The following is a 24423-nucleotide window of genomic DNA, read 5'->3' as shown; positions in this document are numbered from 1 at the left end:
CTCAGGGACTGACCATGGTTTTGTGCATCTTACTTTAGTATGGGGACATGTTTGGACTCTCAATGTACATATTCTAATAGGTGATATCCTCCTCCCATTTAAATGCCTGAAGAAATGGTAAAATTTTACCATCTTAGTATTTTGACTAATCCGGAAATAGACTGATGGGTGATGGGACCAATGGCAAGCGACTTAAAACTTCACAGAACAGAAACTCATTCTGTGGAGTCAGCTACATGTTTTCACACAATGACATGTAATTAAATGCTGGGCTAACCTGCGCCATACGAGGTGTGGGGGGTCTCTAGGGGCCATGCAAGTGTTACATTTCATAATACACCGCCTGTTTTAGTGATTGGTACAATATTTCGCTTCTTACTCACAGTTTCATTACTTTCCCACTTCTCAGAGGAACTTTTATCTTGGTTCACAATATATCCAGGAGGGAGCCAGTTGACAGGTGGATCAAATATCGACACAACCATGCGGCTTGGTGATCCTTTCTTCTTTCCAAGACGGTAAAGATTGCAGTTACTCACCTGTATGGAAACAGTCATAAAATACATATTTTTATTTTCCCCATAACCAATCTTCTATTACTTTCTATTATACACGGCTTTCTAAATTTTCACCATTTAATGTCTGTAAAAGTTAAAAGTCTAAAAACCTACTGAAAGGGGTTTCCCCAAGTTACCAGGTTTTTCCCTATTCACATGGCAAGGGTTCCACAATGTTGTGCCCCCCACAGATCATAAGTACCAGGACAAGCATGCAAAGTCTATTCATTCTTTATGACGCTCCCAGATAGTGAATGGGGGTGTTAGGTTTCCTTTAAGCATTCACCCTGTCACTACATTTTCACAAATACAGCTAGTGACAGGTTCCTAAATAGCCACATTAACTCGCATCCTCCTTTTAGCTAAAAAATTATTTCACTCACATCCCCATAAATAAAGTTTATGTTATGTTCCCTGGAATGATAGAGGACTTGTCCCCTCCCATCTACTACCCCCGATGCCCCATGTCTCTAAGTAGTCAGCATTTTATGTCATGATGTCATTTAAGCTCCTATTACATACATGACGTTGCAAATGTGTCTGTTCACATGAAATCACAGTATAACTCCATGGACTTCTACACCTTCCCATACTCCATTGAGGCATGCTGCGATTTCATGCAATCAGATACATACATGGGATAAACATTGCAGATGTAACAGAACCTTCGATGACATCACCCTGGCCACATGACTATAAGTGGCCAATGCTGTAACAGAGCTCTCTTAATGTTCCACACCGCAGCATTATTTCATAGCACTGAGACCTATCAATGAGGAACAAGGAGGCAGGGCAACCCAATAACCACTGAATATGCAGGACCTCATTGGACCCAATTAGTGTGATTGTAGACATGTATGCCACTCTTCATATGCGAGTCCAAACTGATTTTTTAACATTGCAGCCATGGAACGGAACCATTTAGGCATAAGGGCAATGTCAGGTTCTCTTAAAACGGTCTCTTCATTCATCAAAGGGAAAGAGACCCAGTTTTCATTATTGCAAAGGGTCTCATATCAGCACATATCTGCATTTTTCTCCTTTACAGAAGATAGGAGATAAAATGGCAACATTGGATAACCCCTTTAATACAATTTAAACAGCTGGGAAATTGAAGAAAGCTTCTGCAATCTATGTAGGTCTTAAACATGAGCCAGATCCAATGCAGGAAAGGCACAAAACAGACTTAAATCAGGACCGTTTGCAAAATTCCGTGCACCTTGGGGCCAACTGCATAAATAAATTAGAATCACTAACCTTCTTGCTTCTCATATAAGACAGGCGCCCCTCATGAGCATCTGGGTAGGTGCAATACAGGTAGGTGGTGATGGCGTGTTTTAGAAAGGAATCACCCAACATTTCAAGACGCTCCAGATTAAATCCATCACTGGCATTGGACAACGTCAGAGCCTGTAGGATAAGACCGGGGTTTGGCCCGAGAGTCTTTGAGGAATACCCGTTGGACGTCCCACGTTCACACTTTGCATCTTGTGCTTTAGTCGAGGGCATGGGACTCCCACCTGAGGTAGGTTTGGTAGCATTATTGTCACTCACAGTACATTCACTGCTGGCTGTGGGCTGGTTGGGTATACACTTGTGGGGAAATGAGGTAGAGGATTGAACAGGTAGTTGTTTGCAGTAAGTTGACCGACTCCCTGGACAAAAGTCGCCATCACCATTAGTAAGACCATTACAGGAGATGCCATTAAACACATCTGACGCATGAGCCGCCTGGAGAACACTGGGAGATTTCGGACAGGATACTGAACAGTTCACAGACATTTGGTCATGGTTTTCTGCAGGGGCCTCCAGTTTGGCACCATCCTCAGGGATTGCATCCAGTTTACAGTCACTTACTGGGTCAGATGCTAAGGGGTTGAGGTTCGAGATGAAGGTTTTGCTATCGATGGACCTTTTCCATCCAAAATCTAAGTTAGGATATCTACAAAAATGGGAGAAATTTTTTTTATTAAGCTACCGCCAAGTGTAATGACCATGACCTCTGCATTCTGTAATTTCAGGCAAAACCCAATCCCAGCAGAATATTTAGGTTTCAGTAGTGTAGGTTTTAGTACTGAAAAGGGCTCCGCAGGTCTACAATACAAAAAGCTTATTGTCAGGGCAGGATTATCAGTTGGGACCCTAGAAACTTCTGGGGATCAGCTGATTAACAGGGTTGAACCAGCTGTGACCTGTACTGATCACAAGAAGGGATCCTCAGTTAATCTGGAGAATGGGGGTCCTCTTCTCACTTATTGAATGAAGTGAGAGGCTGATGCTTCCTGCCATTGCATTCAGTTCTATAGCAAGTACAGGGCTCAGCTCATCTCTGCTGTGTTCATAGAAAATGGACAAGTGATCGGCAGCTGTCGGTTCCCAACTGATCAAATTGTTACAACCCCATTAACATAGACGAAAGCAAACACTATATAGTGTTATATTCTATAGCACTATCAACTATTGTATAGCACTGTACATTTTGGTCTTTAGGATAGGTTGTTGTGCTAATGAACCCCTTCTAGGTTCTGTTACAGGGCTAAGCTAAAGCACCAACACGATTTCACTTTTGACTTGAAAATCCCTTGAAGTAGCTGGAAGTATTTGGTGCGGAGCATTAATTAGTGTATAGCAATGTAGAAAGATGTCCAAGTAGACCTTACCGGAAATCTTCAGGAAGGGATTTCACTCCAACGCCTGCATCTATTGCTGTGTGGGCTCTGAGCTCCTCGGCTGTCAGGAGACAATGCAGCCGATATAGAATGCTTGGCAAGCACACCGCTTTCCTCCACAAGGACGCTGGGATGGGATGAATAGCACAGAGCTCTGGAACAAGGATCTTTAAAACAGAAACAAGGAGCATTTACTGGAGAAAAACCTACAATTATCCGGGTACCAACTTCCAACACTGTGGAAAGTTACCTGTTTGTTCTGCAAACTCTCCCACTTGGCTTTGCGTTTTTCTGCACTGCTTAAAGGTAGAGCCTTCCCCTTCTGATTCAGGTGCCGTGGGGTCAGCAGGTTCAGTCTAAATTGATTAAACAGATTATTCATAACACTTTCTTCCAAATTATAAACCATTTTCAATGTCTTTGCTTGCAGCCAGCGAATAGAGAAAAAAAAAAGGTGCTCTATACACACATTAACACAAGGGTCTTACCAATTCAATGATATACAAAATGCCCCACCAGCAAGCTGACAAAATACAGTCCAGCTTAGATAGAGATGTTTTACAGACTTGTGTTTTGCGTACCGTGATGAGGTGTGGTCAACATCCAAGAGTGGCTGGTTGAGGTTTGTCAAGTCGAGGTTGTACTTTGTTTTATAATATTCAGCAAATGTTTCATATTCCGGGGATGGGAATTTACTGAGTGGAGTTAGGTCAGTGTATACATCCGCAACATAAAATCGATGAGGCTGGTCAAAATTGCGATATCTGATAGGGAAAGAATTAAGAGACAACATTATTGAAATTGAATGCTTTCCAGTACACTTATAATAAATATTTAAAATGACTTGCCAATAGATACTTCACAATTACTTAGCAAAACGGCCTTAATGTCATCTAGTGCCAAGTGACCACCAAGGCATAACTATCTACAAACCCAGATCTATGGCCTCCCACCTAGTCAAACCAGGTCCCTACACTGAATTGATGAGGAGCAACGACTTACTAGTTTCACCATCAACCAAGTCATGTCACTAAGCTTCTTGAAAGTCAAGCATTGATCTACAGGGGAACAGCTTTCCTCAAGGAAGGCATATACTTAATACAGGTCCAAATTGCAAAGCATGATGGAAAATCAGAATTTCCAAAACTATGCCCAAGTTTAACAAGCAAATATTCTCTAAAGCATTGGTATGGCTAGGAGGTGCTGGAGAACTCAAGAACTAACCTTTAGGAGAGAGCTCAATAGATCATTGGAAAGGACAAGAGGCAGCATTGAGGAACTCTCTATGAAGGTTTTAAGCGGTCACCTGGTGCAATTAAGCGTTGCTTCTATGCAACAGTCAGTTGTCTTTAGTGATTTATAATACAGTTCTTCACTATCCACCCACCATTTCAGGCACAGGACCCACCTTGGAATGATAACTGCATCCTGGTAGTCTTCCAGCTTGAAAATAAAAGGATTCTCAGCTGAATACTGTGAACTAGGAATGCCAGTACGAGCTTCTGATTTCTCAATATCTTCCACAAACTTAAAATCTATATCCAAAGTGCCGCAGTCATTAACTTAGGGGAGAAAAAAAAGATAATAAAGTGATGTTACAATAGGTCTTTTACTGGACAAATAAGGGTTTAGTAATAAAGAATCCCTATAGTGGACAATAAAGTGACATTGGCTATGCAATGGCAAAAGACGTTGCCCCTTCTGTAATGATGATTGCTCTGTAGTTACCACAAAGTCGGTATATATACAGGCAGACTCCTACTTAAGAACACCTGACTTACAGAAGACCCCTAGTTACAAACAGACCTCTGGATGTTGGTAATTTACTTTACTTACAATGATCAGCTCTAACAGCTATGAAATGTGACCAATTAAGATTAATTATTAATTCTGACAACAAAAAAAAATTTAAAATCCAATTGTCATGGAGATTAAAAACCATTGTGACTGGAGTTACAATTTTAAAGTATACAGTTCCGACATACAAATTCAACTTAAGAACAAAGCTACAGAACCTCTCTTTTATGTGACCCGGGAACTGCCTGTATCTAGTTTTTAAGAGAGTAAACCGTGTTTGCACCAAACAATACACATTGCTCTACAATATGAGCATGTGGCATCATACCAAGTTAATGTCAGAACTATATTAGGCCATTTAAAAAGATTTTACCCGACTAAACGACTATTAGGGAAGAATTATAGGCGATGAAATGTCCCATCTAGAATTACCTTGTATGTGAAATCTCACCCGTCTACCTATAATATAAAATCTCCAAAGTCATGTGAAAATAAGCTAAGCCAAGTTATAGGTTTCTGAGGTTTGGTAGTCACTTCAGACACCCTTATCTCTCTTATCTTCAGTTCTATAGCACCTAGTAACAAGATTTTGGTGTTGTATTATAGAAGAATATCATCTTTTGGATATGAGGAGATCCTTATCTTTATGAAAGCATGTTACTAGGTGCTACAGAATTGAAGATAAGTGTGTCTCATGTAACACTAGTCTCACAGTTGGTTAACAGGGGCTGCAGCATTGACCCCACAGTGAAAAGGAGCTCCCGCTTATAATTTACCATCACGATGGACTGCTTACCAACATTAAGAGGTAGAACACAATAAGCAGCATCGGCTGCTGTGGGTTTGAATTCTAGTGCAGGTTTCTCAAGACGAAGGATGTGAGAGAATATGTACTGGTGCAGCCGGGTGATCAGCTCAAGCTGTTGCAATGTTAAAGTAAATCCAGACTTCTTCAGCTCAATCGATATGGTCACTTCTCCAGAACGGGTGTAGACAGGGAAGTGTGGGATCTACAAAAGACACTACTTATGGTTACAAAGAGAAATGGGGTATTCAAAACAACCTTCCAACCTTTTCTAATGTTAAAATATTTGCTGGTTTCTAGTGGAAACAGTCAGCAAGTTAGGTAACAGACTAACAACTTAGCTGTGATCCTAAAACGCAGAAGGATATTGGTTCTTCAAAATCTTCAACTTTACTGTACAGTATCTGGCCACTGCTGAGACATTTGCTACTTAGGCTGCTTCCATATCATGTTTTTACTGTCAGTTGTATGGATACATTGGGAAGATTACCGACTTATGCTAAAAAAAAAAAAGGATGGCTAGGACATGCACTTTATGCGCACAGAGGGACAAACCCTGCGTCTTCCCCCCCACCTGAAAGTAGGAGGAGTGAACATAGTCAGTGGCCAGTGATTGGCTGCTGACAATATTTAGAGTGTTTCCCCAGAGATGTCACGTTTGCTATATGGACTGGGGACTCCAAACACTCCATATTCATGCTCAAAGTTTCTCTGCAAGCAATGAACAATGTGTCGTTTCAACTGTGGGTCTTTGTTAAACACAAGAGGAGCTGGTTATGGAAGAAGAGATAATTGGTTGTTCCCAGCATAGTAGGAGGTAGGCACATCCTCTGCAGCAGGAACCTGCCTATTTCCATCCAGCGTTTCCTGCTGGATGTGACATATACTGGGCAAAATTGAGGTTTCCATATGCCAGTATGTCTATAGATATGTATGCCGGGAGTTTTCTTCGTGTGTATGTCAAACATATCCAAAATATGTGACATGAATGAGGCCTTATTGAGGTTGCCAGGTATAGAACATATTATAATATATATGTATACACACAAATGCTTACAGAAGGGAAGGTCCTATACGCAGGTTCCCTTTATCTTATCCAATTATTATACCTGAGGTATGGGTTTGGCAGTCAGGATGCCGAAGCATCTAGTTGTGTCCTCAGGTGGGTAGAGCTTCCGTCTCCTGAAGTTCAGTTCATCGGGTAGAGGGGTTGTCAACACCATTCCTATAACATATAGGTAACATGATTGGCCGGGCTTGGGATAACTGTTCCGCAGACACTCGGGGATCTGAAAGAAGAATAAAAGAAGTTTGTTTCTCTTCCAGTCTCTTATCTATCCATACAAAGCATGCATAAATCAAACCCTATAAAAAAACATGCACTGACACCCCCCCCCCCTTTTATGCTGCTTCTAGCACATAGTGTCACTTCCAGCTAACCCATTGACTTAAGGTTAAGGACGGATCTGAAACGTACAGCTTTTGGATAGCATTGCCTCCTCTTGGTTGAGCCTGGTCGGCCTGGGACACTGGTTTCCTCCTCATCGTGAAGGTCAAGCTCCTCCTCATACTTAACAGTTTCCTTGCCAACTGGCATCAAATGGTCATCCAGTTCACCTGCAGGAAACAGATGAGATTGGCATATTAAATTATTTCTTCTAAAAGGTTTACATTGTAATTATGTATCTACAGCAACCACTGTGGATAGGTTGCAAATACAACTTTTACAGAAACCAAAAAGAGTAACAATCTGCAGATACGGAGTTCAAAAAGGAAGATGAGCAAATTTAACAAAAGTGTTCAAAAGTTAGACTTGACCAGTGATGGCGTAATCTACCATCAAAATCAAACATGATAAACCACTGACTGTGGGAATCTTCTTATATGTGTTATCCATAACCTCCTTCCTCCTAGTATCAAGTTTTAAAAGTATGCTAATGAGCCAGAAGTGCTGTAGGGGGGGGGGGGGGGTGGATTTCCAGAGCCTCTCTGTGCTGTAACTTCAAAGGTTGTTACACTGTATCCCCCTCCCTCTGCTGTTATCTCTCAGATAACGCAAGTGTAGTAATTGCCCCTGGTTTATCATGCTTGATTTTGATTTCCTTTAAAATGAACCGGTTACATTTTTCAGAAATACAGCTGGTGACAGGTTCCTATAACTAAACCATTAACTAAATGCCTTTTTGCTAAACATTGTTTTCTTTGAACATTACTCTATGCAGAGTCAGATAAAAATATTTGTTTTTATGTTATACTAAGAAATTAAATGTTTCTAACCATGCACTGCATAACAGACACACGTACCTATCTGATGCAGCATCTTGCAGCATATGAGGGCTACTGCTCGTTCGGCAAGCCTGGCACAGTTCATGGATGGGCCCTGGAATGGAAAAAAACATAAGGAGAAGGGTTAAATCATAATTATAAAATATAAATTGCAGAGACATCAAAGCTAACGAAAAGTTAACGGAAATTTCACTAGCAAAAATCATCAGCTGTGACACATATTTCTTACCAGGTACTTACAACAATGGGGGCTCTGAGCGGGGAGTTGATTGGCAGGTAAAGGGTTGACTGGCAGACACCACAGGACACCTCCCGAGTTTTACATTTTGGAGCGAGGTGAGTGAATGGGTCACTGGGCAGCCGGGCACAATAACTGTGTAGAGAGGGAAGACACTATATTAGAGGGGTAAAGCATAAGAAGACATTAGGCTCCATTATGTAGTCCTCCCTTCAACCCCACTGAATATATTAAATGGGTGCATGTAATGGGTGCTTAAAAGGGTTGCAACAATGAAGCACATTAACCCCTCTTCATAGGTTAGGAATGAGAAAAAAATAAAAATAAAAAAATAAAAAAAACAACAAAAGACAAAAAAACAGATTGATGAGGGTCTGACTGCTGGGATATCCACTGATCTCGCTAACAGAGCCGCAGCTCTCCAGCTCTAAGTTCTTTTTCTAGAAGACGACATTTTGATCAGGAGTTCACTGGGAGTTTTACTGGAATGGAACAAAATCACTTTGTCTGTGCAATCAAATACTGTTACAAGTGACAATATACAGCTCTGATTGGCAATATGACCAATTTTCATTTCATTGTCATTACGATTTCTACCTGCTGTCAAAGTTTGCTACAACCATATTCAGTTTGACAGCAAACAGAGATCAAGAGCGCCTGGCATGCCGCGTTCTCCCATACACAAGCGCCTGGCATGCCGCGTTCTCCCATACACAAGCGCCTGGCATGCCGCGTTCACCCATACACAAGCGCCTGGCATGCCGCGTTCTCCCATACACAAGCGCCTGGCATGCCGCGTTCTCCCATACACAAGCGCCTGGCATGCCGCGTTCTCCCATACACAAGCGCCTGGCATGCCGCGTTCTCCCATACACAAGCGCCTGGCATGCCGCGTTCTCCCATACACAAGCGCCTGGCATGCCGCGTTCTCCCATACACAAGCGCCTGGCATGCCGCGTTCTCCCATACACAAGCGCCTGGCATGCCGCGTTCTCCCATACACAAGCGCCTGGCATGCCGCGTTCTCCCATACACAAGCGCCTGGCATGCCGCGTTCTCCCATACACAAGCGCCTGGCATGCCGCGTTCTCCCATACACAAGCGCCTGGCATGCCGCGTTCTCCCATACACAAGCGCCTGGCATGCCGCGTTCTCCCATACACAAGCGCCTGGCATGCCGCGTTCTCCCATACACAAGCGCCTGGCATGCCGCGTTCTCCCATACACAAGCACCTGACATGCCGTGTTCTCCCATACACAAGCACCTGGCATGCCGCGTTCTCCCATACACAAGCGCCTGGCATGCCGCGTTCTCCCATACACAAGCGCCTGGCATGCCGCGTTCTCCCATACACAAGCACCTGGCATGCCGTGTTCTCCCATACACAAGCACCTGGCATGCCGTGTTCTCCCATACACAAGCACCTGACATGCCGTGTTCTCCCATACACAAGCACCTGGCATGCCGTGTTCTCCCATACACAAGCACCTGGCATGCCGTGTTCTCCCATACACAAGCACCTGACATGCTAAATATGATAACAATTCATTGGACCTCTCTCAGATCATTTGCATACAGCTTTAGTACAGATTGTTGAAAGGACATCTACCATTGGGATGAAAGACTTATGCAAATGCGCCTGGAACCCCTAGCCTCATTTGCATACAGTCCTTCATCCTCGTGGTAGATGTCCTTCAAGTTTACAGGCATGTAGAGGGGCAATGAAAGAATAGAGGCAATTCTTTCTAGTGGCAGTTTATGAAAATATTTGGAGGTAGATTTGTCTGACAGGTTCTCTTTAATGAAAAATTCACAGGGAGAATAAGTGTAGTTCTTATTAGTTTAGTATACTATGCAAAAAGCTACAATTATTATACTTCTATTGCACAGATATGAAAATTAAAATGAAACCAACTGCAGGCAGTATGACACTTACCGGTTGATGTGACCAATAGCATTGTTTAGGGTAACTCTGGGGCTGCCGTCATCTTGCCGCAACACGTATGGAGGAAAGATCCCGTCATCATCCACAGTGGAGTCCGGCTCTGTGTCACCACAATCCATGGACTTGGAGCACTTATTGCGCAGGATCTGTAACGTAAAGGGAGAGTAAACCCTCAGTGCCTCTGTCAGTCTACACATCCACCCATGTATTATCTTTATGTTGTACCTTCTCAATGGCTTTATAGGTTTTCAGATCCTCTTCAAACCCCTTTATCCGCTCTGTGTCTGCCAACATGATGTAGTTTGAGATGGGGGCCCGCGCTCGTCCTTTGGATTGAACATACGACCTGTACTCTGTTGGCAGGTCAAATCGGACAACCAAGTTGCATTTAGGGATGTCCACCCCCTCCTCCACAATGCTGGTGGCAATGAGCAGGTTGGTTTCATGAGCTCTGAACTTACGGAGAACCTGAAAATGGAGAGGAGGGATAGTCAATGGTATCAAAAGTAAAACTACCGTATATACTCGAGTATAAGCAGAGACCCCTAATTTTACCACCAAAAACCAGGGAAACCTATTGACTCGAGTATAAGCCGAGGGTGGGAAATGCATTGATCACAGACCCCCCACCAGTATATAGCCAGCCTGCCCCCAGTGGTAATACAGCCAGCCCAGCATTTAAAAAAAAAAAAACAAACATATATTCACTCTCCGGTGGCCCCGATGTGCCGCGCTGCTCCCCTGATGTCCGTGCGGCTCCTCTTCTGGCTTCCGCGCCCGTCTTCTTTCTTCTGCTGGGCGCCGCCACTGTACTCCCCCAGCCGGCAGGCGCATAGAATGACGAGCCGCTGCTGACGTCACACTAGGCGTCGCCCGGGAGAAAAACATGGCGGCGCCCAGCAGAAGAAAGAAGACGGGTGCGGAAGCAAGAAGACGAGCCGCGCAGACATCGGGCCCACCGGAGGGTGAGTATATAAGTTTATTTTTTAACTTTTTTTTACCTGTGCATTGACTCGTGTTTAAGCCGAGGGGGCGTTTTTTAAGCACATTTTTTGTGCCGAAAAAGTCTGCTTATATATATTTGTATATATTTTTTTTTTATATATATTTGTAAATCAAATGTTATAGTAACCAGAACTTAGACAACAAAGTCAAGCAATCAGGCGATATCAGCACTGACTGAGTGTGCATGGCCTCTCCATATTTGGGAGCTACTTCTCACACGGATATGCGTCAGCCCTCCCGGGCACAGAAAGTCACGACACATTGCTGAAGAATATGATGGCGATTATATATATATATATATATATATATATATATATAGCAATAAAATGTAAAATAAAAAATAAAAAAATCCTGCTTCCACAACTAATGGGATGTTACAAAGTTCTGTTTTATAATCTAACTTTCTCTGAAAAGTTTACAAATGTAAACTTTAAAGGGAATCTACCATTTGTTTTTATGCATTGTGAACCAAACATACCTTAAGAATGCTGTAGCTACACCGATGCAGAACCATATCTTGTTTAATCCCGGATCCAAGTGGTTTTGCTCAAAAAACAATTATAAAATTCTGGAACTTGGGAAAGCTGGGTGCTGCCGGCTGCCATACATTAACAAATTACATGGAGCTTCCTGAACTGTCCAGACAGGAATAGTCAACTTGAGCTAGATGACTCATAGCAGCTAGGGTTTGGTGCAAGATATGTTTCTGCATCAGAGTAGCTACAGCATTCTCAAGATATGTTTGATTCATAATGCATAAAAAAATGGTAGATTTCCTTTAATTATTTTATTACAGCCGTGTATAATGTGAACAGATGAAGGTGAACAGGAAGCATTTGCTTTATACCACCACATCTGCCCCCCTCATCACGTGAACTGAAAAAAATTTCACGACAAGGAGCTTGCAAAGCCTTCCCCTGTAGAACGATGATCCCCTGCGCTCGTAGTCATATAGTCATATCTCCATAGGGGAGGCACCTTTTTGAATTGAGGCCCCTTCCCCTTCCAGACAGAAGGCAAAAAGTGCTGCAGAAAACATTTTGCGAAAGTACATGCACAAGTTCTGCATTGACACCAGTCACATTGTTGGTAAAGGTTTATACAATTTTACAAAAATGACAAAAAAAAATTGCATATTTTTGTCTTCTAATTCCATGAAAAAAATAATAAATTTATTCTCACTTGACATAAAAGTAAATTGCAAGTGAATTTTTTATGATATGTAAAGCTTTTCCAGAAATATCATTTAACCCTTACAGGACTACGGTAAATAACTAAATTTTCCTTTCTGCGTTTGTTTTTGCCTCGCCTCATTCCAAAAGGAATAACTTTATATTTTTTCATTTACAGAGATGTATATGGGCTTATCTGTGGGACAAATTGTACATTTTAGTGGTGCCATTAAATATTCCATGCAATGTACTGGAAAGCTGGAAAAAAAAATCCAAGTGCAGTGAAATTGACAAAACCCCCCCCAAAAAAACTAAAATTTGTGGCTTTTTTGTGGACTCTTTATGGCTTTCATTTTGCGCTCCAATTTACACTATTTTTTGTGAGCTATCACAGAGCTATCATATTTACATACGTTTTAATAGATTTAAATTTGGGACCTATATGACTGATATTTATTACAAAACTGGGAAATCCGAGTCAGACCTGTAAATTACAACTCCACCTCCCTGAGATACACAGATCAAAATCTCAAACAAGAATCTAGTCCTCCTCTAATGTCAATCAGGACACGATTGTAAGAAAAACTCCACGATGACCATTTCTAGAGATTTATATGTAGCTTTGAATGACATCGGGGTCTAGCAGCCGTACTCAGGACACCATGCTGGGGCAGCTTAGGATTTCAGACAGTCTATTCCAATCTCCGGCCAGTCTCCTATTTACTTACAAGCAGTAAATGGAGGTATTTAACTGTCAGGGTCAATAAGCTGCAAGGAAAGCAGACTCGACCTGTAATGGCCTAAGAAGTGATAGCTCAGAGTCTATAATGGCACATAATTATAGTTTGGGCTGGAGGGAGTCCAGGCCATGGAAGGGAACAGACACAAAGCAGATTGAGCACAGAGGTGGTGCCATGAACAAAAAGGAAAAGTGCTCATCTCCAAATATTTTAGGGGGCGGTAGGAATGGGTAGAGCGATGCCAGTATTACCTCCTCCTGTTTTCTGAACTCTACTTCCATCTGCTTGTTTCGGAGCTGGCTCTTCCCAATGCCGTGTCCAGTTATGAAGTTGCTGCTAATGTATGCCAGCTCAGGGTCCTGCTTCCCGGCCTCCTTGATCAACCTGTAATGTTAGGTTAAAGCAATCACTTATATTACAGATGTGACAACTAACCCCCCCCCCCCCTAAAAAAAAAAAAAAAAAAAAAAAAGAACAGAGGAAGCTACAAGATGATCATTTCCTCTACATTCTAACATATGATAAGATACATGGAAGCGGCTGTTTAAAGCTACGCCTGAGCATTGCGCGCCCAACTTTGCATTAGTCCAGAGTGTGCGCACGAGGAGCAATGCTGGCTGTCAATATGCCGCACATTTATTCTGTGTCGTTGAGTGGAGACAGAACTGCGGTGACTCATTTTTTACCTCCCTGCTTAAAACTTTTAGTCGGTACCCTCTGTGAGATAATGTCCATCTTGCCAGACAAAATTTAGCAGAGATTCTAGACTGGACAGCGAAATGGTAAGGAGGAAGGATAGATAGCATAGCAATGTAGTATAAGAGCACTTTGCTCCGATTATTTGCTTAGAGTATTGTACAAGTGTGTTGACAATGGAATATAGTGCAATGAAACACCACGTACCAGACTATAGCTGAAACTATGAACCGACTATAAAACAAGATGAAGCACTGAGGTCACTGAGGTCAGCGATTATGATAGCGCTGCTTTCTGTGATGCAGGGGTGCACGGCACAGTGCAACTGCTTAAACCAAAGAACTAAAAATTTTACTTCCCAAGCTGTGATGGTATAAAATACTCATTCACCTCTAGAAGACAGAAAATAAAGTAAAGCTTGGGTAAATTAACTGTACTCTGTTAATAAGCAATAAGCTGAGGTCAGCATTACATGCCCAGTGTCTCTCCTTTTAGTGTATGACAGTGTATGTCTCCTTTAACATGAAGCCTGTGCGTTTCTCTGCTGTATAGTACCATAGACAAAAAAAATCATCCCTCCAAGATCTCCAACTAAGGGCTTTTCCCTGGCCTGCTTAAAAGGTTAAAATGGTTGGTAACCCCTGACATTCTGTGGTAAATGCTAAACCACAACATTTCAGTGGTTGCACAGTGGTTGAGGGGATATGAAGAATGACAAAGAATGGCCTAGGATATTGTGTCCACCTCTCAGGCAGCTATACTGACCGAAATGTGAAACCGCTAACCCAACAACGTCATGTCAGAGCCAGCCAACACATTTATCAAGTTTCCAAATCTAAATCTGGCCATGTAAGGGCCAGAGAGGTCAAAGGTTGAAGATTCAGAAATTGGATGGAGGAGAGAGGCCTCTTTAAAGACCTCTGAAGCCCTGGTAAAGTAACCTCACAGCATAACTGTGTGCGACGTTATCCTATAACAGGTGAGATCCATATGAATTTACCTATTCAAGACAACTGCGGTGTATCTTCGCTCTACAAAGATGATTCCACACAAGATGTTGGTAAATGGAGAGGGAAAGCTAGTCTCTGGCTTCTCTTTCTCCTCTATCTCCTCATCTTCATCGTCGTCGTCCTCAGAGTCACTCCATGACACATAGTTATCCTGATTGCGGTTGTTGTACCATTCCACACTCTCAAACTGCTGCCGTTCATAGGGTTTATACTTCCGTAGGATCTCCAAAAGCTTGATGACTTTGGGGGTGACAAATTTCAAGTCAAGGGATGCTGGGGAGAAATGCTCCTCACAGAGAGCATGGATCTTCCTCAGGGTGGTGTCTGTAAACAGCAGGAACTTCCGATGCAGCTCTTCTTGCTCATGTTTTATATATTTCTGCAGTTCTCTCACCATCATTCCAGCAACTTTATCAGCACACCACGGACCCAGAACGAGCAAAACTGCCTGGCAGTCTGACAGGATCTAGGAGAGACGGGGAAAAACATTTACTGCTGGTCATAACCAAGTTATGGCATCGCAAACAAGTGGGTCGTCTCTACTGGGGCGGAAGTGAATTTACAATGAACTGAAAACAAAGCTGCTGAGGAGCGGCACTGGTAATGTCATTATTTAACCATCTCATGGAAAAAATTTCTTTTTAGCCATTTTTTCTCATGTTTAAACAATATTAGGTTGAAAAATATTCAAGTGAATCAAGAGCTAAAAAAAAAAAAAGAAGTGGGGCTGCAGTGCAGTTTAAGATAAAAGTGTACAGTACTCTGTAGGGAGTTGTACTTTAGGTGACAGTTAGCTCAATAAACACTTATAAGTATTGGGACACAGCAGTCACAGCACGTTCTAGGTTGTAAACACATGAGACTGCCTATCCATACTACACACACTATAAAGTCTCTCCTACTGAGTTTATATTTAGTTATGTGCACTTTAGCAAATCTGTCCATCTGCAATATCTATGGACTAAAATTTCCCAAATAATGTTAGGTACAAGTCTACTGGGCCTCTCGTACCTGTTTGGAGATTGATGTTGAATCTCTCTCTTTAGAAAGAATAGGAATGTTGCAGTCATCCAGGAAGTGAAGTGCATCGTCCAGTTCAGATAGGAGCCTCTGATAGAGTCCGCTTCTGTCATGATAGGGGCCACAGTCCAACACAATCTCACAAGGCTGCGAGGCATACCTTCACCAAGCAATGGACAACACAACAGTATGAAAATAAAAATGTAAACTAGAAAAACATTCAAAATAATACAACTACACTCAGATGTCAAAAAGTGCAGCAGATGTTTGAGGAGTTAATGCTTTCTAGCAAATAATGTGGCATATTTTCTAAGAATGTGGGAAACTGCACTAAAAGTGCTCTGCCCGTGTATATAATGCTTGGTGCGCTAGATTTCGTGAATCTGTCGACAGAGTTCACCAACTTTTTTTTGTTGTGCACCTTTATCATAGGGTGTGCGACAGACTTTGCACATTAAATCAGGCGCACGGTCCCACCGAGCGCCAGAACGCCCCCCCCCCCAATTTGTGTCGCATGGTGGCCACAAAATGGTTGTGTGCGACAAAAGTGGAACGGACACTTCTTAAATACCTATGCAAGCAGTTTACACCTAAAAGAATGTGCAAAGCCCTTAGTAAATGTGCCCCAATTATATGCTAGAAAGTATTAACTCTGGGATGTGCCAATGATATCAGCAAACAAACTGTAAAATACAGCCAAAAATTACTGTTAGTGCCAGAATCCAAGTTATCAATTTCTGCTGTCGGGAAATACGCATGAGCTCATTGTGTGGGATGGGGCTGGGTGCTGTCAGGAGGTGGTAAACTATAAAGTATGCTAGAGCCCTAAGATGTTTAAAAAGAAGGGAACCCCCTTTTGGCCGATTTGCAAGCCCACCGTCCTGCGTTTTCCAAGAATTTAAGTATGCATAAAATTGATATAAGTGTATGTGTACCCCTACCACTTATACCACAAAAAATATTCTTGGTTCGGTGAACAGGAAAGAAAAAAAAAAATTAAAAATTAAAAAAGTCTCCTCCTAAAAGCACAAATAGACTGGTCCTCTGGGGGCTACAGCAACGTTTCAAGAAATATTCATCCACGCATACATAAATCCTTTACAAGAAGTAGATGAGGTCATGCGTTCTGCACAGCATTTACCTGTCTAAAACCACCAGATCAGTTGCCGTCTCAGCATTACTCTTCAAAATTTCCTCTAGTTTCTGGATCTTCTCTTTAAGGTCGCGGGGGTCACATTTCCCGTTCAGTATGGAGGCGGTCAGTCCCAAGATTCGTGGACATGTCTGGCAACTTTCACAGATCTGTGTGTGACGAGAGAGGAGCAGGTTATGAATAAGCTTATTACTGAGAGGAAAAAAAAAAAAAAAAATACATACAGGCCAAGATCATTTCATATAAACCGTGCCTGTACAATGGGGTCCATACACCTCCAACACTACAGAAAAGTACTATGCTACATACACCCATACCTGTACAATGAGAGCCTGTACTTGCCGTATGACAGACTATACACGCACTCGTGACATGCATGTTCATCTTACTGCCAGGATCAAAGAAATCCATAACCCCAGCATTTTAACCCTTTGTCACAGTCAAAAATCAGACTCCTACTGTGAATGCATAACAAAGATTCATGGTTTCAGGAAATCTAACTTAAGAATATTATATAACCAGTGACCCATACCTTCATGATCTCACGATATGGGTGATCCTGGATGGCAAGGTGGCATTCGTCGAACACCAGGAGGTTGATGTTCGATAAAGACAGGTTCTCTCTCTTTAGGACATGGAGGAATATGTGACAAGTCATAACCAGAATCTGAAACAAAACACAGCATGTCAAGCCTTGGAGATCCCGTCAAGAACCTGCGGACGTCTGGTTTGAATTTCGACGCTCACATGTTTTCAATGATTCCTTTGTAAACTATCTGACAATTCCCATCACGTCCTGCGGCTGACACGCACCAAATCTCTCTCGTGCTATATGTTTCTAGAGAATGAAGTTTGACAAGTGCTCTAGCGAAAACTCAAAGCAATAGACTTAAATTACTGCCCCTTTTATTAGACACCTTGTAACAATCATTTTCCACCCTACAGTTGCTTCTTGGGTAAATGTGTTACACCAATCTTGGAATATAAGGAGAGATACTGGACCCCTTCCCCCACCTAAAGGAGCAGTGAGGACAGATGTTTTAACACAAGGAAATAATCCTATTGCTGTTATGACTGCTGATAAAGAATATGTCAGCATTTGGCACATCATCTGGAGATTGAGAATGTAACCACCAATTAAACCCTCTGATGCAGGTACTCCCACCCTTAAAACTACAATGCCCAATCATTTATAAGCCTTTATGGCATTGCCTATTTATTGGTACCCGGGAAAGCTGGTTGGCTACCTCATAGAAAAAGAAAAAGCCAATTTGTATGCACATACTCTACATCAAGTAAAATCTTCCATTTAGATAAGGGCCTTAAAGAAAATTTACCATCAAAATCAAGCATGATAAACCCAGGACACTTACTCATAGAACCAGGCACCGTGATTGTGGTAATCTTCTTTTATTTGTTATATAAAATGAACTTTTATAATATGTTAATGAGATCTGGCCTCACAGTACTGTAGCCTCATAGGATGTTATGCAGGGCAGGTCTATTCTCACCCTCCTACGCTAAAAACTCTCTCAGCACTTCTTGCAATCTCCTGCAATCTCATGGCAGAAGAGAGTTTCAGCACACTGTGGATTGAATGTAGGATTGCTGATTGCACACTACAGCCTATGAATCTGTAGCACGGTGGGGCTCTGGGAACACCCCCAGGAGTGACACAGACTCATTAGCATAATTAGAATTTAAAGTTGATTTTAGTAAGGAAGCGGCCATGGATAACAAAGATATAAGATTAACACAGTCAAGGTGCCAAGATCTATGAGTAAGTGTCCCTGATTTATCATGCTTTATTTTGATGGCAGGTGTCCTTTGTAGCCAAGAAACGGGATCACTGAGCTTTTCTCTTGCAATAAATTGAAGTTTTCATTAATAGATCTTATCAAGGTCCCAGTGATATGACAGTACCTGATGAGTCACAAACTCCTCCTGCCATTTTTCCTTTGACCAACTTTCCACAACTTCTGGGCTGGAATATTCACCGACTGTCAGATCTGAATGAGTGCGTACGGCAGACACTTGCTGGGCAACTTGCTTAGCTTGAAAATGAACAAAACATAGTGTTATAGAACTCTGTCCACTTAGTGTCCGTGACTAAATTGGTCCCAACAAAACAATACATAAAGCATATAAATAGATTGTGCAGCAGTTCTCCGATTGTACTTTGGAATGTTAGGATTATAAGATTTTATTCTGGTTGTTGTAGCTCTAGCAACGGTCCCAACTCCTACACATGTACATTTGTCCCCATGGAATCTTTAGGTGTGTGCTGCAAACCATATCTCAATGGTTTCTTGACTATTTTGTAACCATGAAGACCAGAAAAAAAAAATGAAGGCCAAGATCACTGAAAATGCTGAAAACTAAAAAACAGGTATCTATAATAAAATAACTTTAAAGCTACAGGTCAAAATTGAAGATATAAAAAAAATCCCACAAAGCATTCTACAAACTGTATGACAAGATCAAGCCCTGACATCCTTTCAGCACCACCTAAAATATACACAACTCCCTCATGTGTAATAACAGAAGATTACTATTTTAATTGGTGACAATTACCAGAATTGACAAGGAACACTGTTCTCTTGGCAGCTTTATTAAAGTCTCCCCGGATCTGATAGGATAACTCTTTAGTAAGTAGTACGGCAATGAACGTCTTCCCTGAGCCAGAGTTCAGACACACTATTGTATTGTGGTCCAAAGCGGCTTCCAGCAGCTCCACCTGCAGGAGAAGCAAAGGAAGATGACCAGATAATACCCTTTACAAACATAGCAATACTTCTTTCAATGCCTCCAAAATACAGTTTTCCAGGATTCATGTCATTACTTACTGGCTCTGTGTTCCGTAATGCTCATGTATGTGGATATCTTAGAGAAGGTTGTGTACAAGTCAAGGACTGGAAGGGGTTTTAGTGCTGACTAAATGACTCAAAGACTTGCATGATAGTTCCTAGGAACATTTTCAGTCTACATGATTTCTTAGAACCTTCCCCTTTAACACTCGGAAAGCAACTGCTTAGTGGGTCAATTGTGCCCCCTAATGAAGTGATGTGGACCTCTGTGTGTACCATTTGTATATGGGCATCACAAATCATGGTTCCCCATAACGGTGAAATAACAAAGACATGACTGCCATATAATGTGATGTAATTTAAATTGGCCTCCTCTGCGGCTGAGGGGTTAGTAAAGAGAAATGGCTGCTTAGCAAGGTTAGTCATTGTAAATCACATCACATCACATGGAATGGGCAGATGAATACAACAAGGATGTTAAACAGGAAATTGAAGAATTGCTCCAAATGATCAGTTATATAGATGTATACAAACTGGTAAATGCAACAAGCGAGGTGAAATTCACCACAAATGCACCTATATAACCAGTGGATTAGCTGCAAATTTATTTCATTATTCTGCCTTATGCAGATGGAACTACTTTTTATACGGGGTTCAAGTCTGATGCTGTCAGGAAAGGATGCTGGGGAGAGGCAGGTTGGAGGCTGCCGTCTGTGCTCCCCATAGCTTTACTTAGTGAGTGCACACAAATACAAGCAAGCTCAGACACCGTCCATCCAAATTGAAAAATAACAAACAAAAAAAAACAAAAAGCAGGACTCCAAGATTCAAAGTGAAAGCCATTGTGCTCTATTCACCATAAGCTGCTACGTTTCGGCTCTTAACATACAGATCCCTTCTCAAGGCTTGAGAAAGGCTCTGCATGTTAAACGCCAAAAAAATTTGCTTTGAATACTGGAGTGCTGCCATTTTATGAAATATACACACATAGCGAGCACCCAGTGCACTCCTAATATACCCATCTCAACAGGAAAAACACTGACAGTACCTGATATTTCCTTGGGGTATATATATTGTCATGAATTGCCTCCTGCTGCCAAGGCAGTCCAAAGAAAGGACCCATGGGTGAGGAGGCCGGGGTCATGAGCTGCAGGCTTGCCATGCTGACGGTCTTTCATCCAGTGGTCAGATCATTGCAGTTCCGGTTCAGCACAGCTCTCTACAAATATAAAATAGCACAAAACACAAAAAACAATGAAGCATTCACTGTAGGAGCATAAAGATGCTGGATTATCTGAAACATCCATAAAAGACAATCCAAAAGTCCAGGAAACACGGATTGGATGTTTTTGCTGTAGAATTCCAGACCCATAGTGGACAATGGAAAGTTTGAGATAATTGCAGAGAACAGCAAGTTACTCACCTCTTTCTGTCTGATAGCTCACAAATGCAAAAAGGCTTGAACCATCCTGTAACATCGTCATAACTGCAAAGATGACAAGAGAGCAATATATAATAACCCAAGGAGAGGTCCAAATATTATTTATGACCGTACAGCAAGGGATCCCAATAAGGGATAGATGTTCACCCCTTTAAGGCCAAACTTGTATTTTTTAATCAATATTTATGTATCATGCACCATATTTATGTACCAAACTTCCCAAAACAATGTGTAATAGGTAGCAAATTGGATTTCTACAGTGGGGTACAGTGTATGGTATTGCCAGGGGGAGTTACCTGAGTAATTCACCTTAGAGCAGATTAGGAGCCGCCACAGAGTTTGCCAGACCTAGTTACCTAGAGAGAAACAAATACAGTGAGTGTTTTAGTTTCCAACACTTGCGCCTCTGCAGAAACTCTGAAGACAATGAGTCCTTTTTGGCAGGTGGTGTTTCTTTGGATGTGAGCAGTGCCGGAATATAGAACAATTAGCGTAGGCGGAAAGCTGAACATACTGAGCGGATTCTAATGGAGCAGCATGAACAGCCAGGTCGCGCAGTAACTATGGTCTCCAACATTTACTGCTCCCCCCCCCCCACATTCATACATTTTGGTGGAGGAGGGGAACCTTTAATTCAGCTGAAGTGCCAAGTCTAAAGACGGGAGCTTACAATGGTTATGCTTTCTGCTCTGAAACAGCTATTAAAAGGCCTGATATCTTTGCGGTCAGTGAAGCACCATATTTTAAATTCTAAAGAAATTACAATGCTACCCAGGAGTTTACCGTGAAGTAAAAAATAATAGGCAAAAAAATTAGAGTTAATGGGTCTCATAAAACAGAAATTCTCAATAAGGAGTGAGGTGGAGAGGCACAGACTTTTTATTGCAGTTCTTTGAGGTGCTACTGAAAAGCTCGGCTTACAGTCACTAAGAAATGTTTAATTTACATCCAGTGGCAAAGAACCCATCCTGACGATTTATGGATTGTTGCAGTATATCAGTGCCATCTCATCTCTACTGTAATCCTATCGGATTGTTAAAGGAAATCTACCATCAAAATAAAAGATAAACCATAAACACCAACTTATAGATCCAGGCACACTAACAGTCTGTGCTGTGACAGAACAGAGGGGCTCTGGTAACAAACACAGCACTTTTGCTTATTTGCATATTTTTTAAAGATGATTTTAGGAAGGATGGGTAAGTGATACAAGTAGATTACCACCATCTGTGAGTAAATGTCCCTGGTTTATCATGATGGATTTTGATAGTAGATTTCCTTTAAGAACTGTATTCTGTATAAGCTTCTGCAACACCCCACAATTCGAGGGTGCAGCTGTACTATCCCAATCTAAATTCACAGCAATAGCAGTGGGTGACTAAGCACCATCTGTAATGGGGACCCATGAGAAAATAGCATTTGTTTATACTGGGAAGGTGAGAAGCTTTAGATTTTTATTCTTTAAAATAAACCCCTTAAAGCCATAAAAAAGCTACAATCACAGCTTTTAAAAAGTTTAACAAAGAAAATGTGGGGTACCAAAGGGTCTCCATGGGAGACAGGGTTTTACACAGGCAGTGGTCTGAAAGAGATTTGGTTTAATTTTTTCCCCTTACAAATGTGGATTATGTAGGAATAACAGGAACACTGCATCTAGTATAGAATAAATCAAAATTAATGCAGTAGGGATTGCAGCAGTCCCCCCCCCCTAAATCTTCCCTTGTGGACAAACCAATTTAATAAATGACAGATATAAAAGCATATGTCCCCCAATAATGGAAAACTACATACAACCCATCCAGCACCTGCAGCCGGGAACACTGTGCCAGCCAAGACCCCAAGCACCCAGCTGCTGGGCACTACATCACCCCCAAACCAGGGACACACCAGCCATCATGATGTCACAGCACGGCTGCCTGCAGGGGCCTGGCACCCGGATGCGGCCATATGCCGGGCATGATTACATGACAGCTTCAGATGACCGGGCACATGGAGCCGGGGCCGCTGCACGCACAGACAGGCGGAGAGCTCTTACCCCCGGGCCGCGCTCATGTGACCCCGCACTGCCAGGTACGAGGCCGGCCACCGGGCTCCTCTCCCAGAGCGTGCGATCCTAGCTACGGGAGGATGACGGGCCCATCCACCGGCCGCCGCCAACAGCTCGCCGCCTGACGTCACGGTCATGTGACCGCGACCCACCGGAAAGGGAGGAGCCGGGAGTGGAAGTCACTAAGAAAGATACAATACACGGAAGTGGATCTTAACCCTGGCCTGGACCTGACAGGGTTCCCGTGGTGTGGTGGATGATGCTGCCCGCCCTCGCCTCGGGAGCAGGCAGGACAGCCATTGTATTGTGGCACTGTGCCGCATAAGCACGACCTGCCCCTTTAGGTCCGCCGGGCTCAAAGACAAACTGCGCCTGAGACACAAAGGTGGCGCAAACACTTCATACATACATGTGCAAGAATATAACACTGGGCCACATCTACGGTACTACTCATTCTGCCCAGTATTGTGTCATAGCCTGTGCATACATACTGCTAGCACACGTATGTATGGAGCGTTACTGCCAGTATTGTGTCATAGCCTGTGCATACATACTGCTAGCACACGTACGTATGGAGCGTTACTGCCAGTATTGTGTCATAGCCTGTGCATACATACTGCTAGCACACGTATGTATGGAGCGTTACTGCCAGTACTGTGTCATAGCCTGTGCATACATACTGCTAGCACACGTATGTATGTAGCGTTACTGCCAGTATTGTGTCATAGCCTGCGCATACATACTGCTAGCACACGTATGTATGGAGCGTTACCACCAGTATTGTGTCATAGCCTGTGCATACATACTGCTAGCACACGTACGTATGGAGCGTTACTGCCAGTATTGTGTCATAGCCTGTGCATACATACTGCTAGCACACGTATGTATGGAGCGTTACTGCCAGTACTGTGTCATAGCCTGTGCATACATACTGCTAGCACACGTATGTATGTAGCGTTACTGCCAGTATTGTGTCATAGCCTGCGCATACATACTGCTAGCACACGTATGTATGTAGCGTTACTGCCAGTATT

The 24423-nt window shown here is 42.5% G+C and overlaps 1 protein-coding gene across 3 annotated transcripts in view; it reads right to left on the bottom strand.

Annotated features, from left to right (window-relative positions):
* DICER1 (dicer 1, ribonuclease III) overlaps window positions 1-23533 on the bottom strand; it is a 29255-nt gene extending 5722 nt beyond the window's left edge. The window contains exons 1-24 of one of the 3 annotated variants that reach the window (XM_072116264.1): window positions 23378-23533; window positions 21639-21698; window positions 21325-21387; window positions 20950-21120; window positions 19669-19831; window positions 19018-19148; window positions 17627-17761; window positions 17083-17243; window positions 15933-16101; window positions 14912-15387; window positions 13467-13599; window positions 10524-10766; window positions 10290-10444; window positions 8355-8487; window positions 8133-8208; window positions 7306-7445; window positions 6938-7117; window positions 5820-6033; window positions 4635-4788; window positions 3808-3990; window positions 3477-3582; window positions 3218-3393; window positions 1815-2499; window positions 384-539 (exon numbers count right to left, since the gene is read on the bottom strand). In XM_072116264.1, the coding sequence (XP_071972365.1) occupies window positions 384-539; window positions 1815-2499; window positions 3218-3393; window positions 3477-3582; window positions 3808-3990; window positions 4635-4788; window positions 5820-6033; window positions 6938-7117; window positions 7306-7445; window positions 8133-8208; window positions 8355-8487; window positions 10290-10444; window positions 10524-10766; window positions 13467-13599; window positions 14912-15387; window positions 15933-16101; window positions 17083-17243; window positions 17627-17761; window positions 19018-19148; window positions 19669-19831; window positions 20950-21063 (4083 nt within the window). In that variant the 5' untranslated portion in view covers window positions 21064-21120; window positions 21325-21387; window positions 21639-21698; window positions 23378-23533. Of the gene's footprint in view, window positions 1-383; window positions 540-1814; window positions 2500-3217; window positions 3394-3476; window positions 3583-3807; window positions 3991-4634; window positions 4789-5819; window positions 6034-6937; window positions 7118-7305; window positions 7446-8132; window positions 8209-8354; window positions 8488-10289; window positions 10445-10523; window positions 10767-13466; window positions 13600-14911; window positions 15388-15932; window positions 16102-17082; window positions 17244-17626; window positions 17762-19017; window positions 19149-19668; window positions 19832-20949; window positions 21121-21324; window positions 21388-21638; window positions 21699-23377 lie in introns of those variants that run through there. The other 2 variants (XM_072116265.1, XM_072116266.1) reach the window with 2 other exon arrangements.
* Between the last annotated feature and the right edge of the window lie 890 nt (window positions 23534-24423).

This window comes from Engystomops pustulosus, chromosome 7 (assembly GCF_040894005.1).
Source record: "Engystomops pustulosus chromosome 7, aEngPut4.maternal, whole genome shotgun sequence".
Classification (NCBI taxonomy): Eukaryota; Metazoa; Chordata; class Amphibia; order Anura; family Leptodactylidae; genus Engystomops; species Engystomops pustulosus.
The sequence above is the reverse complement of the archived record's forward strand: the minus strand, read 5'-3'. Positions and strand labels throughout refer to the sequence as shown.